The sequence below is a fragment of the Mandrillus leucophaeus genome, unplaced genomic scaffold (assembly GCF_000951045.1).
Source record: "Mandrillus leucophaeus isolate KB7577 unplaced genomic scaffold, Mleu.le_1.0 Scaffold309, whole genome shotgun sequence".
NCBI lineage: Eukaryota > Metazoa > Chordata > Mammalia > Primates > Cercopithecidae > Mandrillus > Mandrillus leucophaeus.
Window position 1 is genome coordinate 3,486,317 of NW_012103243.1, and position 12,659 is coordinate 3,498,975.

At 34.4% G+C, this 12,659-nt stretch overlaps 1 protein-coding gene across 2 annotated transcripts in view; it reads left to right on the forward strand.

The window, feature by feature from the left end:
* Positions 1-12,659, forward strand: part of USH2A (Usher syndrome 2A (autosomal recessive, mild)) — an 813,932-nt gene that overhangs the window by 179,807 nt on the left and 621,466 nt on the right. For both annotated transcript variants that reach the window (XM_011987399.1, XM_011987398.1), the window contains 2 exons: positions 3,452-3,647; positions 7,345-7,986. In XM_011987399.1, coding sequence (XP_011842789.1) covers positions 3,452-3,647; positions 7,345-7,986 — 838 coding nt within the window. The remainder of the gene's footprint in view (positions 1-3,451; positions 3,648-7,344; positions 7,987-12,659) is intronic.

Genomic DNA, 12,659 nt, shown 5'->3' on the forward strand with positions numbered 1-12,659 from the left:
TCTCGGCCTCCCAAAGTGCTGGGATTACAGGCTTGAGCCACCGCGCCCGGCCTTGCAGGCATTTTTAAATGTCTGTTTGAATCATATTTGCAAGCATTATATGTGCTAGTATTTGGCCAAAGAAAACCAATAGGTCAATCTAGAGTTGTCGTGGAAGGATCGTACCAAAGAGTGTCTTATGATTTGGAAGTATATTTTTAAAAGAAAGAGGAATGCCTTTCTCTCTTTCTACTTCTTGGTGGACAGGAATTGGTTTTAGAGTATGAGTAGATTTGTATTTTCTCACATTAAAAAGGGAGAATCTACAGGTATAGAATCTACAGAAGTAAACTTGGTATTTTCAGTTGAATTTTGGGAAACTGACTAAAGTTAACATTTTTAAAAGTAATAATGCCTTACTTTAGTTTTAAACTATATTTTAAGATATAGTTAATATACAGAAATTATGGTCTACATGTGTTACAGAAACTTAGATTAATGAAATGGGAGTAACCTTGTTATTTTATTAATTTGTGACAGAGTTGTTCATATAGAAGAATTGTTTTTATTGACAAAAATATCTGGATAAGACTTAGGTTTTCACAAGAATCAAGGCAATAATATACACTTTTGGGATGTATGTGAGAAAGTGACCATGCAAAGTCAGGTGTACAGAAAAAAGTGGATATGCTTTATGGCAGAGCAAGGAGGAAGAACAGAGAAGCCACAGAGATGGTAGATAATTGGAGTGCCGATGAAAATCTCTAGCTATAGGGGAAACTAAAGGGATATTATGAATTGCAAAGTAATGATTTGATTCCTCTTTTACCCCAAACCTTTAATAAAGGTTAACAACTACATTTTGTTTCTTCGTTTGTTTTGAACAAGAGTTCTTGAAATTGAGGCATTAGCTGAGTTTCACCTCTGAGTGACACAGGGCAGTGCTGGTAGGAGCCAGAAAGACTTCAAAATGGAAGAAGCAGAAGTGTAGGGTCAGGGCGACTATGAAATGATCAATATGCGTAGAATTCTTATAAACTTAAGGAGCACTTCTGTCGTTCAGGAATGGAATTAGGGTCATAGGCAGCCTTATCTAGATTTCAAAAGGTAAGGACGCTTCAGCTGATACATGCATTACATGTAAATAAGAATACAACAAGACCAGGGGCCGTGGCTCATGCCTGTAATCCCAAATATTTGGGAGGCCAAGGCGGGCAGATCATCTAAGGACTGGAGTTCAAGACCAGCCTGACCAACATGGTGAAACAGTGTCTCTAATAAAAAGACAAAAAATTAGCCATGCATGGTGGCCCAGCTACTGGGGAGGCTGAAACAGGAGAATCTCTTGAACTTGGGAGGCGGAGGTTGCAGTGCGCCGAGATTGCGCCATTGTACTCCAGCCTGAGCAACAAGAGTTAAGCCGTCTCCCATCTCAAAAAAAAAAAAAAAAAAAAGAATATAACAAAACATATAAAAGAAAAAGTTTTTGCACTTTTATTTCTCTTTACCTTTTGCACGCTTCCTTGCTATTTGAAAACGTATTGTTTACATGTGGGTAATGTTTAAGATTATTATTTGATGGAAACATAATGTATGTCCAATGTCTTAAGGTGTTTACCATCCGTTTGGAGAACAGGACTGATACCTATAAAGTACCAGCAAATAATCAGGCCTGAGTTATGGGTTGATGTACTTGAAGTGTTACAAGTATGTACTGACAGGCCTATTGGATTTTCATGATGTGCCTGTATGTTACACATATCCACCAATAAATGCCATTTAGTTTTGTAGGCTGAATCAAATCTCTGTCTTGAGTAATGATTTTGTATCCTTTGGACTAGATGTGAATAAGACCAAGAAACAGTCAGGCACAAGAAGGCAATTCATCGTTCTTACTCATCTTTCTAAACCTATATGCATCTTTGATATTGAGGTTCATTATTATCTACAACTACATTTGGTTTGCACATAACCATTTATCTTTTAGTCTTAGATATTTTCATATCAATTGTCTTAATTTATCCTTAAATAAAGCTTCCAGTGAGTCTCTATTTCTTGGATGAGGAAAATTGAGGCAGTGATAGGTCTTTAAAAATTATTTAATTTCTAAGTCCTTCTTGTAACTGAATCTCAACCTGGATATTTTTAAATATCCTTGAAATTAAATAGAAATCAAATAATATCTTTTCACAAGTAGGTTACTTCCCTCTATGGTAACTCTGCCTCCAAATGTGAAGAGCTGGATTCAATCCAAGTGAAAGACAGTCAGGGGGGAAAATGTCAGGGACTATAAAAGAGATTTGAAGTCTGTACCCACATTGCTGTGTTAGAGTCCTAAGTTATTAAATTTCTCATATTTATTTGACATTTTATATACATATGTCTGCTTATGAAGAGTTTAGTTCTCATCTTTCTTTAATCAACATAGTATTATCTATGCGTAAAGTAGATGAACACTATATTTTATGTATTTTCATTCTTCTCAAATCAGATGCTTGAAGAGTAAAATGGCACAGTGTTTTAGCTGTTATTTTGCTTGAAAATGCTTTAAAACAAGAAACATTTTTGGAATTTCTTACCACAATATAAATCAGCTAAATATATTTAAAGTGGTGAAATGAATCATACATATGCTGAATAGTCCGAAAAGGGGAGTTGGGTAAGAAAACATGTATTAGGGTCAGTATCAATAGGCATAAATAATTCTATTAACAAATAACATTAAATATTGTTACATTGTTTATGGGATGATATCATTATAGAAAGATTCTCCCTTAATTTAAATACCTAGCATTTACAAAACAAGTTTAAATCAATGAGACAATAAACAAGAGGAATCAAACAGAGAGGTGGGCTGGGTGCGGTGATTCATGCCTGTAATCCCAGCACTTTGGGAGGTTGAGGTGGGCGGATCACGAGGTCAAGAGATCGAGACCATCCTGGCCAATATGGCGAAATCCCGCCTCTACTAAAATTACAAAAATTAGCTGAGCGTGGTGACAGGCGCCTGTAGTCCCAGCTATTCGGAAGGCTGAGGCAGGAGAATCGCTTGAACCCAGGAGCCAAGATTGCGCCACTGCACTCCAGCCTGGTGACAGTATGAGACTCCGTCTCAAAAAAAAAAAAAAAGAGAAATGGTGTCCTAAAGACTAAATTAACTGCTGACTGTTTTCCATTTTCAGTCTCTACATATTTATATTTTGATTTCTATATATAGTATTTAATGGTTAATTCCCCATTTCCCTTTTATTCTTATACAGCTAACTTCTATGGATTTTATTTTCATTCAGTTCTATATATTCCCCCTGCTGAAGCCTCCCATGTTGTGTGTCAAGAGGAAAAATATCTTATTACCTTCTTGTCTGTTGAACATTTAGTTTTCTTCTCCCTCCCTCCCTGTCTTGTACCTAATGAGCAAATTATCTAAAAATAGATACGTTCATCATTCTACAAAATGTTGTATCTTCTCTAGATTGGAGGCCAGTGTAATTGTAAGAGACATGTGTCTGGCAGACAGTGCAATCAGTGCCAGAATGGATTCTACAATCTACAAGAGTTGGATCCTGATGGCTGCAGTCCCTGTAACTGCAATACCTCTGGGACAGTGGATGGAGATATTACCTGTCACCAAAATTCAGGCCAGTGCAAGTGCAAAGCAAATGTTATTGGTACGTGTAATGCAAAAGTTTACAGTCACATCTCTATTACCATCTGGAATAAAATTCTCTATTTGATTTCTTAACTGAAGAGTAAAGCAAATTTCTTTGCTCAAGGAAGGCTGGAAAAAAAATTTGGATGAAATTAACTGTTTAAAATGATTAAATTAATAATTCTATCAAACTGCAGCTTGAAGCTTAGTTTAATCAACGCTTTAGAAGTTTCTTTATTCTGTAGATGCATTAGTTCACATGGTCCCATACTAATAAGTCATAGAAAGATATAATTTGCTTACTGCATAGATGTTTCTTTTAGAAAATTAGCACTTTTTCAAAATGTTTTACACTTAATGAGTTCTAAGCAAATCATTTTCATGCTAGTTTTCTTAATAGACCAAAATAAATGGATTTTTTCAAAATATTCTGTGCTACAGGGTCCTTTGTGATAAATCTTTCCATTTTTTTCTATTATATTTCTTTGAACTGTTCCTATGAAATGCAAAATAAGTCAACATAATTCTACAGATCATGTATATTGCTCGGGTTACTTATAAAGGTCTACATGATTTTAATTTTGTAATTCAGCACCAAGTTGATTATAATAAACAGCTACCTTCGCTGTTATTTATCATTTTTTTATACAAGACGTGCTTTTTTGTTTGTTACTCCCACAGGTATTTTTCAGAAATTAGATTTGATTATAGCAATTTATTACATCCAACATTTTTGAGGGGAACCATTGCCACATAAGGACAAAATTTATCATGTGCCCAAAATGCACTATGTACATAATGCACTTTGAAATTTTGATATATGAGAATATTATGAGAGGAAAGTTTCCTGATGAAGTGAGCCCTGTATTGTAACTGAATATGTCTTGGTTCATATAGGAAGTTTAAAAAAGACCTTTGCCTTTCTATTGTCATTCAAGACACCAAGTCATCCATGGTTTGTCTAACACTGACCTGAAACTTACAATAATAAAAATATGCCTGGCAGTGATCACTCTCTCGCTCTCTCTCTTTCACACACACACACACACACACACACACACACACAAATGCTTACATGTACACAAGCATATGTACATATCATTCTGAATACTATTTTCATTTATGTAATATACCTCTAAATCTAATTCTTTATCTTTTATTTATGTAAGTATACATCATGCTACACAATTCAGCTAGACAAGCGTTTCAATTTAATAAAGAGAATGTAGGTGTGTTTAATGGGCATTACATGAGATTTCTCTGGTTTAAAGAAACATTACATGAAAATCTGTAATGTAATTTGCCTTTATGCATCTCAAGCATACAAAAACTAATTTTTTAGAAAGAAAGAATAACTAACGTGTAAAGAGAAGTACGTATTTGTATGTGCTATCTATGATGCTGAAGGAATTCTAAGACCTTGAATTCAATTTGTATGGCATCCTTTGTTCTTTAATGTGAGATTTATTTTAAACTCAAGATGTGAAAACAGAAGTTAAAGCAAGGCCTTTAAAGACAGTGAAATAATTACTTCTTTGTATCAACGGAATCTTTCATGTGATGGTTAGATTCCAGAGCTTGAGGAAGGCAAAAATCAAAATTAATTTAGAATGTGTTATGCTATCCCTACTATGTGCCTGTTTTGTTGATTGATCCAGATGGTTTTCTGCAGGAAACAGAAATATACATTTTGTGAAGACTGAATGCTAAATTACTTCAGTATTATAAATAATTATTCTTTCTAGTGTTATTTCTGCAAATGTGGCATTTTTTATAAAAACAAAAACTTGATATGCCATATATATTTACTTTCCTAATGGGATAAGCAAGTAACTTTATTCAATTTCACCTTGTTAATATGAAAAAAAAAGAAACCCAGAAAATACAAGTGTATGTTGTATATGCTTCAGAAAGCAAACTGTTAGAGTTAACAAAACTGTTAAATCTTACTAATGATTCTATCACCAGTAAAATACATTAGCACCAATAATTTTATTAAAGTAGGTCATTCATCTAGAATAAAAAGGGAGAAGAATGTGAATTAAATGCCAAGTGTGCTAACTCGCCTGTACTTGTTAACACCGAATGTGATGCCCTGTAGGCCTTCCTGAGTATCGTTAGGAATAGATTACCTGTCAGGAATATGTATGGCATATTCAAATAAGCACTGCGCATATTTTTAAAACTGATATGATATGAATCCATGTAGACCAATTTTAATAGTTCAAAATGAGTCATAATTCTTGTTAACAATACAGTTATTTTTAAAATTTGCAGCAATAGTGGTCCTTTTTTATTTTCCTTATTGAAATTAAATGATATGCCTTAGGTGAGTCATTCATCACTGTTAAAGAACTTGCCTTCCATTGGAGTTCTTGCATTTTTATCCATATATATTCATATATATTATGCATTTCCTTCCAGTTTAGGAAATGTTTTTCTACATATGAGTTCCTGAGTGTGTTTGTGACTCTTATTTTAAGACTAATTTTTAAATTGCAATTATAGCTTGAAGTAAATGTATCAGTTGATTCAACTCATGCAGTCAGTTTTTTAAATTCATGGATATTTGGAGACTATCTAAAGGAAATATTTTGCATCTAAACATTTACTATTCTAATTTTTTTTTATTTCTTCGCCTTGTAACACCCTTTTTTTAGAATAACCTTACTTGTCAGAGATTTAAGTATAGGTGATAAAACATTTTTCTTTATTTGTAAAATGTATATGTGTACTACTTTAAATAGAAGTAATATAAAAAACAGAATTTACTTAGTGTTTAAAGAGGTATGTTCTGAGTCATACAAGATGACAAGCAATGTGATTGCTTTATGAGCCAAGGAGAGCATAATTTATATTAATTGAAAATGATAAAATAGAGGAGCATACAAAAGGATTAAACTAAGAATTGCCCTGGATAAGTTTTATTTATATTAATTACTTAAATGTCTGGATTCAGAAATAAGTGTATATGCTGTTTTCGCAAAAATAGTTATCAGCTTACTTTTTTTTTCTTTTTTCCCAGCTTCACTAAGGTGTAATTAAATAAAAATTGCATATATTTATGGCAGACAACATGATGTTTTGATATATGTACACATCATAAAATGATTAATTCCAGCTAATTAACATATCCATCACCTCATGTACTCATCACGTTTTTGGGGTGAGAACATTTAAGATCTAATCTCTTAGCAATTTTCAAGTATACAATACATTATTACTAAGTATAGTCACCATGCTGCACAATAGAGGTCCAGAACTTATTCATTCTGTCTAGCTGAAACTTTGTACTCAGGTTAACATTTTATTAAACATCTTTAGAGATTTCTTATCTTTAGGAAAACAACTAATTTGTCCTATGTAATTCTACTATAATTTTAAATGAACACATTTGTTAAAGTAGTTTTTAAGATTTGTTAAAGAGAAAAAGAGCTACAGCATATGTAACAGAAACAACATTTGCATTAAGCATTTTCTTTGCATTAAGTAATAATTAAACATTTATGAAGTTCATTGCAAACAGTTGTATATTAAAGCTAAATTAAATATTGCCATTATATTTTGAGAGTATGATTAGCCCTCTATGGCACTACTTGTGAGAAAACACTCAATATTTTGTGTTCGTATTGTCTGCAGTAGCATTGTTTGTGCCTCATCTATCTTGAATGAAATCATTTTTCCATCCTCACCTTTTAAATATATTTTATCTTTAGGGCTTAGGTGTGATCGTTGCAATTTTGGATTTAAATTTCTCCGAAGCTTTAATGATGATGGATGTGAGCCCTGCCAGTGTAACCTCCATGGCTCAGTGAACAAATTCTGCAATCCTCTGTCTGGGCAGTGTGAGTGCAAAAAAGAAGCTAAAGGACTTCAGTGTGACACCTGCAGAGAAAACTTTTATGGGTTAGATGTCACCAATTGTAAGGCCTGTGACTGTGACACAGCCGGATCCCTCCCTGGGACTGTCTGTAATGCTAAGACAGGGCAGTGCATCTGTAAGCCCAATGTTGAAGGGAGACAGTGCAATAAATGTTTGGAGGGACACTTCTACTTACGGCAAAATAATTCTTTCCTCTGCCTGCCTTGCAACTGTGATAAGGCTGGGACAATAAATGGCTCTCTGTTGTGTGACAAATCAACAGGACAATGTCCTTGCAAATTAGGGGTAACAGGTCTTCGCTGTAATCAGTGTGAGCCTCACAGGTACAATTTGACCATTGACAATTTTCAAGGCTGCCGGATGTGTGAGTGTGACTCCTTGGGGACATTACCTGGGACCATTTGTGACCCAATCAGTGGCCAGTGCCTATGTGTGCCTAATCGTCAAGGAAGAAGGTGTAATCAGTGTCAACCAGGTAAGAAAGAAATGTGTTACGTTTTCAGTGCACAATGACATTCCTTTTGTTAACTCATAACAGGTGACTTATCCCTGTTTCTGGATTGTGGCTTCTACAAATTTTATTTCCAAAATCATTGTTGTATTTAGATCATTATCCAACACAGATACAACCATTTAACTTGTTCAAAATTATCAGGCTTATTTATGTTACTATTTTGGGAGGATACTTCAGATAAAACTCAGCCAATCAGATCTATTTCATAATTGAGACTTAATTTCTTCACTTGAAGTAAATCTCCTTTTAACAGTTTTTTTAAAAATTAGGTTAAGAAGGGTCAATTTTATTTTCCAGAGAAAGGAAAATTTGAGTTGAATGTCCATACAATGCCAAATATTCAAATGATGGACTAAATCTCGAATAAAGCTGGCTAAATGTTTTTACTGAAGAGGCTATATGTTCTAGCTTTGTATAGAAATACTTAGAATTGTTTCTACATGTCATCAAATTAATAAAATAGGATACTGTTTAATCTTATTGTATACAAACTTATCTTTCCATCTCTTTCCCAATTGAAAGAGGGATAGACCCCATCTATGGCTCTCCTTGCATTTAAGATTTTAACTAAAATACTCATTATGATATCATGATAAATATAAGTATTTATCAGTTGTTTAACAGCTGTGCTAATTGTTGTTCTGTCAGCCAATATTAGCTCTGAGTTATATGGGTCTATAAAAATGAGCATGATACAAACTCAAAAGTGTGATTTGCTTGCCAGAGAAGGAGTAGAACAAAAGTTCTGTTTACATAGCAAAGAACCCGGCCTAGGATAACTGGGCCACGTTTTTCCTTTGGCATTGGTCAGTGTGACAAGTAAGATCAAAGAGACAGGAAGGAATTGATGAAGTGTTCATTCTTTTTGACATGTAAGTATTAGAAAACAACTTGAACTGGTTTAAACGTAAATGGAGACTATATTATAACTAGATATTCCATAAAAACCTAAGAAGGACCACTACAGTCACGACTCAGGAATTAGAATCCTTCCATTGATACATATTCATTCGTCTCTCCCTCTCTCTCTCTCTCTCTCTCTCTCTCTCTCTCTGCCTGCCTTTTGCAGAAGAGGACTTTACTTCTCTCTTTGTCCATATGGGTATATGGCCACCCTATGTCCCCTGAAATTGTTTATAATTCTACCACCAGCTACAACAGAGAGATTTATTAGCTACTTCTTAGTTAAAATTTCTAGAGGAAAATTGGAATTGACTCACTTCTGTTTGGTTGGTTACCTCTGAGCCAATTCACTGTGGCCAGGGGTGTCACATACTTATAAAATGAGCATGGCTTTTAGGGACCTTTTCATCAGGTAGGAGCAAGGTGGTAAGTATCCCAGAAAACAGGAAGATTATGGAGACCTGGGCAGAGAGCCTAAATGACAGATACAACACATTCACTCTTTTTACCTTCAGGTTAATCCTTCCAAATTTGCAATTAACTTTTTGGTATCCTGAGATGATGTTTTTTTCTCTTTCACTGTGTATCAATATCTCTAATTTTGGAAACAAGGTAGGTACTCTGTCTCCTGCACAGTCAAATAACCATGATTTATACATCCTTCTTTCTACGTAAACCAAAAAAAGCTAATAGATCAAATGTTATATCCTTTTGAGTATTTATCAATTGTTAAAATGTATTGTTCCATTCTAACTTTAATTGTATATACAATACAAGTCACACGTTTTAAACAATTTTTCTGATTTTAGATAAACTCTGAAATCATAATAACAAACATTTGCTCCTTTTGGTCCTTTCATTGAAAGACCCAACCCATCATCTCAGTACTTTGTACACCTACCAGATATCTAAATGATGAACTAAAATAGTTAGAAAACCTTTTCTGGTTGTTTTGTATATCATGCAGAAATAGCCATGGATAATATAATCTACATCATACATAATTCTGTCTCATTTGTGCCCTTCCTAGGATGAAAAAATACTGACTTCATTGCTCTTTCCTTCATCTTTGTGGCTCTCATTGTGGTGATCTCTTTGTTCCCAACTCTAAGCCACTTTCTCCCACCCAAACCTATGGCTCTTTCCTATCTACCCTATATAGTATTGGCAGAATAATTCCCCTAAAGCACTTATTTAGTTATATCATTCTCCTGTAGGGTTACCTAAAATGGGTTTTATTTTGCTTATCATTTGAGTCCAATCTGGGCAAACCTTTATGAGTTTATATCTTCTGGTCATAGTCTAGACACCCAGCTTTGCTCCCTGATACTCCTATCTTCTTCAGACACTGCAGCCACTTCACTGGAGCTACACATGTCGCATGCAGAGCTGATTTCAATCTACCTGATGCTTTGGTTCATTCTCCTTTCCCGACATGGAATGCAGTATAATCCTCCTTTTCAATGTTAGTTGGCATCCTCTGACTAGTTTTACTATTCAACATACTGCCTACAATTCTCCATCACTCAGTGAACAGCAAAGTTGACATGAAGCATCAGTGTTTTAAGAGGTGGTTTAACTCAAACCTATAGAAAACTTGAAAATAATGCATTTTTGAAAATGTGCTCAAGCTTCTATTGTCTTCATGTTAAATTTATTGTATGACCTTGAAGGGAGGTTTATGTTCAAGAAATAATAATACAGATCTCATTGTTATTACTCCATAGTTATGCTTCTTTCTTCTGAAGACCATATGGACCTATAAATGGAATCAATGAGCTAAGAGTAGGGAGCATTAAACATGGTGAAAATATTTTTATTTACTGAAAAATTTCAACAGAGTATTGTAAAATATTTAGTATAAAATGTACCAGACTGAGAAAACATATTTGAAACTCCATTTCTTCAGCTTACTGACTCTCTAAAGGCATTCCCCTGTCCTTCTCAACAGGGGACTTCCATATTTTCTTCCAACTGTCTATTTCTAGCTGGGAGTAAACAGCTTTATCTTTAAGCTGGTACCTGAGTGGAGCCTGTAACAGTTCTACTCATATCCTATTGGTCAGAACTGCTTTGTATGTCCATACCTCACTGAAAAAGAGGCTGGCAAATAGATGCTCTATCTGAATATCCAGGTGTCTATTTAAAACTTGGGGCCTCTGCTATTATAAGGAATAAGAAAGAAATTGATCCTTGAAGACAGCCTTGGCTATACTAGGAATGTCCTACACTTGCAAAATTGGTTGGCAGAACATTAGTTTACTTCCAAACAGATGCTTTTAATGACCATCAGTTTTGTACTTTTTGGATAGATCTCATTATTAGCAATTTTTAAAAATCAGCCAAAGTTAATGAAGGTCTCTTGAGTCCTGAGGAAATATATGTACAAAATCTCTTCTTGGTATCTTCAACTGTTTCTTACATGCTTTGCCTTATAGAATCACTTCTATTCTAGTCACTCTTCCTTCCCAGGATATGCTATAATGTATCAGTGGCCTTGCTGAGTTATTGACCCAGGATATTGACCTGGTTATGAAAAGCTAGAATGATCAAGCTATAGATTTGGATTACTATATTTTGTTGAACAGTACAGTTATTTTCGTATAGATAAACATTTCTCTTACTGAGAAATCATTTTCTTCTGGGTACTGTTGAGTTCTTAATTTAGTCAGAGAACATTTTATGTGTAGTAGCAAACAGTACTTTCAGTGAGCTTAAATTTTGATGGGGAAACTGACAGAATAATTTACAAGTAAATATATGATATAAATTTAAATAGTGATTATTTTTGGATCCTTGGCAATACTCAATTATGTTTCTTTGTTGCTAAGAGTTTAAGATACTATGGAGGTTACCAAATAGATTATTTATTTGCACTTTTATATCAGTGTTTAATTTCCAGAAAGGGAAACTGGGTAGCCATGTTTATATTGTACAAGTAAAGTCATACTGATATTTCATTACAATGGAAACAGGAAATGTTTTAAAAGGAGGAACGGTGAAGTGAAAGAAATTATCAACCTGTTTCTTTTTATATTATTATCTAAAATTAGTCATTTTTCTGTTTTTCTCTTTTGCATTTTTTCTCATTTAAGATTATGAGTGCCTGCTTTAAAAAGCAGCCCAATGAGATGACCTTGTTAAAATTCCTGATTATTTCTCAGTGTCTTCAATTAAATAAACCCCTTACTGTGTGCCCACAATGTACAATTAATTATATTATTATTGTAGTTATGCAAGTTGAATAAGATAATACTTGCCCTCAAGATATTGCAACTCTAAGAAGGAAAATAAGACAATTGCACACGTAAATAAAATACAATAATGCTTTAAATACGATCATTGTTTTTCAGTATTAGTGTTGATGCATTTTCTATATCTTCCTCTAAAGAAAGAAGACAATTTGCAATAAACCTTTGAAAAGGAGTTTTGTTACATCTGTACTTAGGCAAATAGTGACTAATAAATTATTCTCCTAATGGCCACACCTGGTGGCTCTTGCCTGTAATCCCAGCACTTTGAGAGGCCGAGTTGGGTGGACCACCTGAGGTCAGGAGTTTGAGACCAGTCTGACCAACATGGTGAAACTCCATCTGTATTGAAAATACAAAATTAGCTGGGTGTGGTGGCATATGCCTGCAATCCTAGCTACTTGGGAGGCTGAGGCAGGAGAATCACTTGAACCCGGGAGGCAGAGGTTGCAGTGAGCTGATATCACACCATTGCACTCC